General features: G+C 56.1%; 4 protein-coding genes across 4 annotated transcripts; 3 read left to right on the top strand and 1 right to left on the bottom strand.

Annotated features, from left to right (window-relative positions):
- Positions 1–1,701: 1,701 nt before the first annotated feature.
- WHR41_09091 (uncharacterized protein) lies at positions 1,702–3,009 on the top strand (the record flags this gene model as incomplete). The annotated part of the gene is made up of 1 exon (XM_069377695.1): positions 1,702–3,009. One exon carries the CDS (start codon positions 1,702–1,704, stop codon positions 3,007–3,009), a length of 1,308 nt encoding a protein of 435 aa, XP_069225323.1.
- A 355-nt stretch (positions 3,010–3,364) lies between these two features.
- Positions 3,365–4,972, top strand: WHR41_09090 (uncharacterized protein). Its single transcript, XM_069377694.1, has 2 exons — positions 3,365–4,079; positions 4,141–4,972. Exons 1-2 carry the CDS (start codon positions 3,518–3,520, stop codon positions 4,506–4,508), a joined length of 930 nt encoding a protein of 309 aa, XP_069225322.1. The 5' UTR covers positions 3,365–3,517; the 3' UTR covers positions 4,509–4,972.
- WHR41_09089 (uncharacterized protein) lies at positions 4,622–6,873 on the bottom strand. The gene is made up of 2 exons (XM_069377693.1): positions 6,697–6,873; positions 4,622–6,640 (listed from the first exon to the last, which is right to left on the bottom strand). The coding sequence occupies exons 1-2, from the start codon at positions 6,760–6,762 to the stop codon at positions 4,985–4,987; spliced, it is 1,722 nt and encodes a 573-aa protein (XP_069225312.1). The 5' UTR covers positions 6,763–6,873; the 3' UTR covers positions 4,622–4,984.
- Positions 6,874–7,511: 638 nt separating this feature from the next.
- Positions 7,512–9,806, top strand: WHR41_09088 (uncharacterized protein). The gene is made up of 4 exons (XM_069377692.1): positions 7,512–8,288; positions 8,342–8,618; positions 8,682–9,331; positions 9,545–9,806. Exons 1-3 carry the CDS (start codon positions 7,934–7,936, stop codon positions 9,298–9,300), a joined length of 1,251 nt encoding a protein of 416 aa, XP_069225313.1. The 5' UTR covers positions 7,512–7,933; the 3' UTR covers positions 9,301–9,331; positions 9,545–9,806.
- The last annotated feature ends 583 nt before the right edge of the window (positions 9,807–10,389 follow it).

Genomic DNA, 10,389 nt, shown 5'->3' with positions numbered 1-10,389 from the left:
AACCACTACCAACCACTTACAGATCAAGTCGAACCAGCACCAGCCAGCACCAACCAAACCAGCACCGCACCAATAAGAACCGACCCAACAACATCACTGGCACCAGTAATATCATGTCGAGTAATATGCTGATTTCAGGCACATTCTGCCTTCGTTGGTCGCGAAGGTCAGGCTGATTTGTGCGTATCTTTTGCTCGAGACTCCCAGGTGTGCACAACATGGCTACTGAGCTGAAGGCCGCGAATATACGTCTTTGCAAGCGGCCGGAGATTGCTGGTCGTTGGCTACGTGTTGGTCTTGTCTGGATGGGAGGGCTGCTCAGGGTAAGCTATTTTGGCTGCTTCTGCTTCGGAGTATACACTTGAAATCCCAAAAGGCTGCGGAGTACTCGTATTCCTCGTGTGCCTGAGATTTGGTAAAGAGATCAGCTTCGCGTGATTTGTTGCATTGAGACCAACGACAGCGTTATTGCCGAGCGGCGGCTCACAGCGGCCAATTGAGAGGGCGATTTTACGACAGCTTGCGCTGCCAGTATTTGGAATTGAATGCTCAGTGCTCGCGGGCCGATTGAGAGGCTCAAAATCCGCGGACTCGGTTCGCAGGAAGGTGCTAATCGGGACTCGTCGCTCGAGTTCGGTCGCGTCAGTCGAGAGATCGAAGGAGGGGACGCCCCTTGGAGGGAGTCAGCCTTTCTTCATGCGATGTGAGTCAACCCTTGCTTGAAGAGCCTTTGCTTGAGGCTCACCTCCAGGCTTGACTGGGCGGCGCACGACATTTTGGGCGTTATAGGGGGGTTCCAGCCTGTGTCTTACCGTCTACAATCCCGATTATTCGATGAGCATAGCTGATACAGCATCTTCGAAAGTCAATCATGCTGGGACGGGCGGCTCGTTGACGGTCAGCCGGAGAGAGATGATGAATCGTCAATCATAGCCTTCCGCACCTCCTAGAGCTATCTGTGCGACGTCAGTTGATGTATATCCTCGATTTCCATGGATAGCTCTAGATTTAGGGGATCAACACTTTGCTATTTCCACTGACGAACAGGACAGCTTCTCAGACAGTCGTTCTTTTGTTGCCTTAGCCAGAACCTACTGAATTTAGCGATAGTCGCACCGACTCTTGACAGCGGGCCGCTTCTTTTGATGAAACAGCGAGCGAGAGGTCTTGAAAGCCGACAACGATCTTGTGATCATGATGCAGTCTTACGTTCAGATAGCTGCTGACTTGTTTCTCACGGCATCTGGCACAGGGCTCGTCCATATCTATTCTGCGCTCCTGTGCCATTCCAGCGCAGCATCTCCCGCTTGCTCGGCTCCTCCGTGTCGATACTGTCTTTTTGGAGACAGATGCCAGTCGGAGAAGCAGCCAAGCCATGATGAATATCAAGAATAATAATAACGACGACGTGCATGTCCGGAGATGTCACGGCGGCTAATTACGTCCAACTTTCATCGTCGAGGACCAAAGGGACGAGAGGGACTGGCCAACGGTGATGTCAGCGGGGGCCGTCGGCTTTTGGCACCAAGAAAGCCAGCATCTGCCAACTTTGAGCCAAGTACACCTACCTACATCAACATCTTTGCTCGTATAATATATCCTTCGCCAATGCTGCTGGTGAAATCTCACAGGTAGGACCAATACTATAGTTCATTTCCTCCCGCCCCCCCCCTCTCACCCACGACGCGTCCATCGCCCAGCATGCCCGACTCCCTCCAAGTCGCGCTCCACAACGATTCCGACACCGACCAGCTTTGGGCCTATATCACCGGTATCGCGATCCAGGAAGGCGGCCAACGCTGTATCCTCAAACCCGATGGCCACTCCCTCTACTTTCCCCAAAACCCTCCTGCAATCGGCACGCCCTTATCCGAAGACTGCGCCATCCCGCTCGGCCCCCATGGCAATACAGTCACAGTCACCATCCCTCAAATCGCCGGCGGCCGCATCTGGATCGCGCGAGGAAAGAAGCTCACCTTCCTCCTCAACCCTGGGCCTGCGCTTGTCGAGCCCAGCGTGCTGAACCCCAGCGACCCGAACGCGGACGTCGACTTCGGCTTCGCCGAGTTCACCCTCAACGATGCCCAGCTCTACGCCAACATCAGCTACGTGGACATGGCACCTGCGCTGCCCATCGCGATCAGCCTACAGCAAGCGAGCGGACAGCGGCAAGATGTGGCCGGCATGCCACCAGATGGGATTGAAAAGCTAGCGGCAGACCTCAGACAGCAGGAACAACAAGACGGCAAGCCATGGAGCAAGTTGGTCGTAGAAAGAGAAGGCAAGCCTCTTCGCGTTCTCAACGCGACACACGGTGGAGCCGTCGGCGCCGACTTCTCGGGCTATTTCGAAGACTACGTCGAGCAAGTCTGGCAGAAATACTCCAGCGGTGCACACTGTCAGATTGACACGCAAGCCGGTCCCGGCGTGCTCAAGGGCCACATCACTTCGTCAGGCAAATTCAAAGTCGGCGATGAGGAGTTCGAGAAGCCCAACACGAACGACATCCTGGGTTGCAACTCCGGCCCCTTCACCACGGGCCCCAACCCCACCCGTAACGCCATCATCCCTCGCCTGGCTGCCGCCTTCCACCGCACTGCGCTCCTGAAGTGCGAGCACCATCCCAGCGACCCAGGCACTTTCTACTCTCACGACCCGACGAACCACTACGCGCGGCTGGTACACGTACACAATGTCGATCGCAAGGGCTACGCTTTCGCGTACGATGACGTGCAGCCTGAAGGCGGCGAGGACCAGAGCGGAAAGGTGAATGCAGGTGATCCCGTACTGTTTACTGTGAGCGTGGGAGGCAAGAGCGCGGCGGGAGGAGGAAACGCTGCCTTGCAGCAGCAGGGCGGCGGTGGTTATGATCGCGCGCCGCCTCCGCCGCCGCCTTCTGGTGGTGAGGGTGGGAGTGGGGGATACGACAGGCCGCCGCCTCCGCCCCCGCCTGGCCATGGTGGGTTGAGGGACAAGGTGAAGGGGTTCGCCGGACGGTTCATGAAGTGAATGTAGATAATGATAATGATAAATAGACGAGGAATGCTCTCGAGAGCAGATTAGACTCCATCGAACGAATAAATCACCAGCCAGGTATTTGCGATGTTGTACATCGGAAGCCGTTTCTCTGCCGCCCAGCCTCATTGAGCTTCGATACCCGGTATTGAACTACACTTCTTCCTGTGCACCTTGTAAGTTTCGTCGTCACAAAAGATGTTCCGCAACGAATATGCCTCGGCGCTGATCATTAGTAACGGCGATTGTCGCAAAAGCCTTGACGAACTTGGCCGTTGCCATGAAATCGCTGAGCCTCGGCCCAGCAGCTTCGAAGAGAACCACCGAACCCCCACCTCCTCCGCAACATCATTTAGCCTAGGCACGATCGGCATCCATCTGTCGCGTTATTGGTGCGCCCCGAGACCATTAGAAAGTAGGTATCGCTCTCTATCTCGCTGCTCGTCGTTTCATTTGGGTCTCTCCTTATTTTTCTACATCTCAGCAGGACCATCTGCCCACCATGTCTTCCCAAACACCGACTCCTGTCCTCTTCTCGTACAAGACCTCGCCCTACGCCCAGAAAATCCACTACATCCTCACAGCTGCCGGTATCCCCTACTCTGAGCTGACCCAACCGCCCGTCCTCCCGCGCCCCGAGCTCGAAGATCTCGGAATCACCTACCGCCGCATCCCCCTCCTTGCAGTCGGGCGCGACGTCTACGCCGACTCCGCCGCCATCATCGACGTCATCCTCAACGAGCTTGGTGGGAAACACAAGATTGAGACCAGCAAGGCGGATAAGGCTTACGAACTATGGGGCAATGACACTTTCAAGACCGTGGTCCCGCTGCTTCCGGTGCAGGCTCTCACGCCGCAATTCGTGAGCGATCGCGAGACCATTTTCCCGCTGCTCGCGCATCCCGAACGCCTCAAGGCGCAGCAGCCCATTGCGCTTGCAGATCTGAAGAGCCGTCTTGCGTGGGTGGAGGATGTCTACCTTGCTGACCGCAAGGAGGGCGCGCCGCTGAGCCTGGCGGACATCCATATTATCTGGGCGCTGAGATGGGTTTTGCAGGACCTGGGTATGATCTCCTCTCATACCAATTCACATCTTTTCTCCACTGACGGCACCTCTCCACACAGGCGCAGCGAAGCGCTACCCCAACCTCGACCAAAGCACGTACCCGCGCGTGTACTCTTTGATCTCCGCGCTTCCCAAAAAGCCCGCCGCCAAAGTCCTCAACAAGCAAGACGCGCACGCCGCCATCCTCTCCTCGCCCGCTACCAGCTCTCACTCCTTCTCCGTCGCAGCGAGCGACCCCCTTGGAATCGCGCAGGGGACACCCGTCACGGTTGAGAATGCGGATACGAAGCCCGGGGCGCACCCGCAGAAGGGGAAGTTGATCGGGACCGGCAAATATGAGATTGTACTGGGCTTGGAGACGGGCGTGAGATTGCATTTCCCGAGGGCGGGCTATCTTGTTCGTGAAGACGGGAAGGCGAGGCTGTAAGAGGTGGGAACGCAGCGATGGAGGGTGAAAGCAACGAGCAGCATCAGCAGGATACACTTTAATGAGTACAAGGGGGCGATTTCATACAACGTGGGGAAAGCACAAGAGGCAGCTTTTGATTGATTCTGCTGCTGCATTTTGGATCTGAATCATCCAGAGTATGGCCATTCGTCGTCTCTGACTATCGAATCGGCCGCTGCGTGGACGCAGCTGCATTATTGCCAGCACCGTCTTTGATTCCAAGCGACGCCTTTGAGTATACTTGCTGCTTGGCGAGCGTCTTGCGCTGTCAATGCCAGCGCTCAGCAGCCACTGTATCAAGCACTTGTGTTCCACATAGGCAAGGCACACGGCCAGTCCATATCCGTTTTACAGCAGTGTTGGAGTGAGGCTTGATCAACTAGAGCTCACACGGTGAATGCATCACTGATCGTTGCAGCATCGTTGAAATAACTCTCCCGCCATCTCCGTCTTCCTCAGACCTTCTTCAGTGGCCGATACTCTGCCCTCCACATCTGCACGCGAATCCACTCCTCCAAATCCCCATCATTCTTCGGAATCCCCTCCTGCCGCGCCATCCCCTCTTTCTCTGCCTGCCTCACCACAGCCGCAGCAATCTTGACACTGATCTCCCTCACGTCCTGCACGTCTGGCAGCAGCGCCGCATCTGGGTCTTGCAGCGCCGGCGCCTGCGCCGCCAGAGCTTTCGTCGCCTCCACCAGCATTGCGGACGTGACCAGCCTCGCGCGAGACAACACCGCTCCCAGGCCAATGCCGGGGAAGACGGTGCTGTTGTTGCACTCCGCAATCTCGCGCTTCTTGCCGCCACTCTCGACGGGGTCGAACGGAGAGCCAGTGGCGGTCAGCACACGCCCGTCCGTCCATGCAAAGAGATCCTGTGGCTGCGCCTCGTGCAACCGAGTTGGGTTTGATAGCGGGAAGATGATAGGCCGGTCGGCGTGCTTCGCCATCTCCCTCACTAAGCCCTGTGTAAATGCGCCGGGCTGCGTCGACGTCCCAATGAGGACGTGCGGTTTGATGTTTTTGATCACTTCCAGCAGCGACTTCGGGTCAGAAGCTTTCCAATCGTCGTCGGCTTGTGCGTAGCTCTGCTGCGCATCGTTGAGCTCGTCTCTCATGCTCTGCAGCAGCACGCCTTGCTTGTCAATGCAAACGATCTGGCGCTTCGCTTCATCCTTCGACTTGCCGCTTTCGAGCGAGATGGCATCCGCGATCTGGTCAGCGATGCCCGTGCCCGCGGACCCAGCGCCGTACATCACGCAGCGAAGGTCGCTGACCTTCAGGCCTGCGACGTGTGCGGCAGCTGTCACGGCCGCGAGAGTCACGCAGCCGGTTCCTTGAACGTCGTCGTTGAAGCAGGCGAGCTTGGGGGAGTATTTGTCTAGTATGCGCCGCGCGTTGTGCACACCGAAATCTTCGAAGTGGACCAGGGCGTTGGGAAATCGTTTGTGAGCCGCTTCGACGAAGGCCTCGACGAAGGAATCGTAGGTTTCGCCTCTCACGCGCGGATGTGGGTAGCCTAAGTAATGTTCGTCGTTGAGTAACTCCTGGTTGTTGGTGCCGCAGTCAAGGACGACGGGGAGCGTGCGGTTGGGATGAACGCCAGCGCAGAGGGTGTAAAGGACCAGTTTGGCGATGGAGATGAGAACGCCGCCGACGCCCTGGTCGCCGATGCCGAGGATCTGCTCGCCGTCGCTGACGACGATAATGTCGACGTCCTCTGGCTTTGCGCTGGACTGGTCGAGGCTGGCTTGGATCTCGTCAGGCTTGTCTATCGTGAGGAATGTGCCCTCCGGTGTGCGGAATAGACGGCTGTAATTTGCGATGGCATCGCCTTCCGTTGGTGTGTAGATGACGGGGAACATCTCCTTGAGGTGCTGCTGGATGAGCATGAAGTAAAGCACTTCGTTCTGGTCTTTGAGCGACGCCATGAACGTGTTCTTGCCGACGTCTGTGCTGCGCTCCTTGTACTGGCGGTATGCCCGATCGAGCTGCTGCTCGACCGTTTGGACTCGTCTTGGTAGGAGGCCTCGGAGTCCGAATTCCCGTCGTTCGTCATCGGGGAAGACGGAGCCTTTGTTGAATCTGGGGTTCTCGAGAACGGCAGTGCCCTGGTCGACATCAGTCCATGAAATTGCGCGTTCTGAGGTCTTATGTCCAATCCTACTATCAGTGGACATTCGCGGGCTCCATTGAATGCGCGCGGCAGATGTGAGAATTTACTTGCACTCATGTTTGAAGGCAGGCCTGAGGTTGAGAGGTTCTTTCTTTTGCGCCTGTGATCAATGACCCCAATCGACGATTCCAAGATATTGTACCGCTCAGTATTTCTGTGTAGTTGTTCTGTAGCAGGCGCTATGGTGTCGATGGATCCGGAGTCCAGAGCGCCATCGGAAGTTCGGAGCGGACGACCCTCGTGGGGCCATACCACCATGATGACGTCGCCAGCCATTGCAGTCGGCGCAATAAGGCTGCAAGCTCGACTAGTCATGCGTGTTCTCAGCGCACCAGGGAATATCAAAAATCTAGCATCTCGTCTTCTCCACGGAAACGTGATGAAGTGGTACTCGGGGGCTGTGGCGCAGATTTCAGGCTACGCAGGGGCAGCTTCGAGACCGCAGACATGCCAGCACAATGTTCCGTGGTGCGGTCTTGTTACAGCCACGTGATATGTACCTGGTCGCAAGGGCGAGGTGTATCTACAATATCCCGATCTCAGACGAGCACTATCCGTCTATCTGGTATTGATTGCTTGAGATCAGTGAGATCGAGGCTAAATTGATGAACAATTCGATTGGGACCAGCAAATCTGACGCTGTTTTGATTGATCACCTGAGCGATTGGGTACGTGGTGGTTTGATAGAGATATGGATCAATGCATTTGGAAGTTGGCTAAGGACGCCCATTTCCAGACTATATCGAAGCGTCACCAAGCAATTCAAAAGCCGCATACGAGATCATATTATCATAAGAGTTGTCGCGTGAGAGAGCCGCCCGCGGAAGTGGGGGCTCAAGCTGAGTGACGTTTTGCCCCGAACTTCCACGATCGACAACCAGAAAGACTTCGCAGAAGCGACATGCAGAATCCATTTGATGCAGATGGGCCAAACCGCACAGATCCTACTTGTCTTGAGATACGACCTGTCTATCCCCGTTACTCGATCCGACTGCGTCGTCACAGCCTTCGTTCCGACCGACAAATCTGGCGTCAGGCTCCTGTGGGTCCCCATTGAAGCTCAGCAGATTCTACATACGTCATGAACACGAATAGGTCGGCAACATCATCCGTGGCCCTGCCTAAGGGCCAAAGTCCGTCGTCGATGGTGGCGGTAAAGATATTCAGGAAACATTGATGGGATAGCATTCGCAGCGTCGCCAGACAACTTGCAACATCAGACGCCACCATGAATGACACCAACGCACGCCAGCCCGGCCAGAAGCTGCACGTGGTGGAAAATCCCGTCGAGTACGAAAAGTCTGTATATCAAAAAGGGTTGCAGTATGAGCGCCCGCCCTTCACTTTCCACGCGCATGAATGGGAACGGCAAGCGTCGGCCCAAATGTCCGCTACCAGCAAAGGCTATGTCATTGGCAACGCTGGCACAGGGGAGACTGCAAGAAAGAACAGGGACGCCTTCCAAAGGTGGTCCATCGTACCCAACCGCCTCGTCCGGACCGAAGACCTGCCGGACTTGAGCACGAAAGTGCTTGGGCAGGAGTTGCAGTTTCCCATTGCTGCGGCTCCAGTGGGCGTGCAGCGTATGCTACTCGCCAGCTCAAAAGTCATTGTCGGCTTCTAATGAATCGAGCAGGCATCTTCAATCCTGACGGCGAAGTAGCTGCAGCCCGTGCCGCGGCTGAGAACAACGTCCCCTACATCTTGAGCTCGGCGGCAAGCGCCAGCATCGAGGAGGTCGCTGAAGCCAACGGCGATGGCACAAGATGGTTTCAGCTTTACTGGCCCAAAAACGATGATGAAGAAGTTACCGTCTCCATGCTCGACCGCGCGAAGAAAGCCGGCTACACCGCCCTCGTGGTGACCCTTGATACTTATATCCTTGGCTGGCGACCCAGCGACATGGACAACGGGTAGGCCTCACTCTCCACCGCCAGCCAACTCAAGGACCCCAGCAGACTGACAAACGACTCCAGATATAACCCCTTCCTCCGATCCGATCAGATCGGCACAGCTATCGGCCTGACCGATCCTGTCTTCCGCCGCCGCTTCAAGGAAGCTCACGGCGTCGAAGTCGAAGCCGAAATGGGCGCCGCCGTCGCCGAATGGACTCGCACCATCTTCCCAGGGACCAGCCACGGCTGGGAAGACATCAAGTTCCTGCAGAAGCACTGGGAGGGGCCGATGGTGCTGAAAGGCATCCAGACAGTGGCAGACGCGAAGAAAAGTGTTGAAGTCGGCGTCCAAGGCATTGTTGTCAGCAACCATGGTGGCCGCCAGGTCGATGGTGCCGTCAGTTCTCTCGGCATGCTCCCTCGGATCGTTGATGCTGTAGGCGAGAAGGTTGATGTCTTGTTTGACTCTGGCATCAGATGCGGCGCGGATATCGCGAAAGCTTTGGGGCTGGGCGCGAAGATGGTTCTGGTTGGGCGACCATATATCTATGGTCTTGTATTGGGGGGCCGGGCAGGCGTTTCTCATGTCTTCAAGTCCTTACTGGGTGACTTGGAGCTTACGCTGCACCTCTCAGGAATTGTCTCTGCACGACCGGATCATTTGAACCGGGATACTTTGATCCGCGAGTCAGATCTCTAGAAGTTAGCGGCGGCTTTTTGCCAGATTTGAGGTATGTACAATTGTCTCTTGCAAAACTGAAGCTTCAAAAGATGTGTGATGTTACAGTCGTCCTCATAATCGATGTGCGGGCACTATGCCGGGTAAATCTATAGGTCATACCGCCTTTTGTTAAAGAAGTCTTTGTCTCCAGCCTTGATGCGTCTGTGCCGCGCGCTCTTATCTTTCCCCATTCAGTACTTACTAATACCAGACAACCGTTTAGGTTCTGTCATGGAGCGGTATGGCATTTGCGCTGTGTGTATGGCAATCCAAAAGCAGCCTGCATGGTAGACAGAGTCGCGAGGGGACAACCAGCCCGAATGGCTTTGTTGAGCTGGAGATCACGTTTACCTTGTTCGCTGCACTTTCTTTGTGCTCGAAAGAATAAAGAGCAGCTATCGGATGCTCCTGAGTCAGGCCGACTGACAATAGCATTGTATTTGTTGCACGTATTGTTCCTTTGTCGCGCGAAGCTTGCCGTGAAGTGAAGTCAGCCGCGCGGGTCGACGTTGATTGGTGGAACTGGGTCTAACCGCATGAGCATTCACATGCGATATTCCTTGGCAGGACACAGCGCTTTTGTTGCGCAGACTTAGAATAATAACGCACCTTGACGCTGCTCCCTGGACACACCAACCCACCAGCGATCGATCAAGCCCCTGCTTTCTCTCCGACCAACCACCAATCAATCGATCACCCTCTCAACCTAATCAATCCATCACAAGCTGCCACCAACGCTACCATGCCTACCGTCGGCGGGTCAGGCATTGCTCTCCCATTCGAGGCGCACCTGCAGGTCGCCCACAACACAGAGGAGGCGATGGCGGACGTCGTCGCCCACGCGTGGAACAACGCCCACGCGCAAAACAACGACGAGGATTCCGGGTCCGAAGAAGGGAGCTGGGCTCGTACCGGCCGCCACCGAACCAGGGCCGCCGACGCGATCGACCGCAGCGAGCGTGATCGCCGCAACAACGAGTCTCCGCCGCCGAGGAACCACGACTACGAGGTTCGTCGCCGCGGTCGTGATTTTGAGGCGGCCCTTGCCTCCAGGTTCGAGGGCACAGC

This window comes from Cladosporium halotolerans (genome assembly GCF_011745625.1).
Source record: "Cladosporium halotolerans strain TM138-S3 chromosome Unknown Sca59, whole genome shotgun sequence".
Lineage (NCBI taxonomy): Eukaryota > Fungi > Ascomycota > Dothideomycetes > Cladosporiales > Cladosporiaceae > Cladosporium > Cladosporium halotolerans.
Note: the sequence above shows the minus strand (reverse complement) of the source record. Positions and strands in the feature narration are given on the sequence as shown.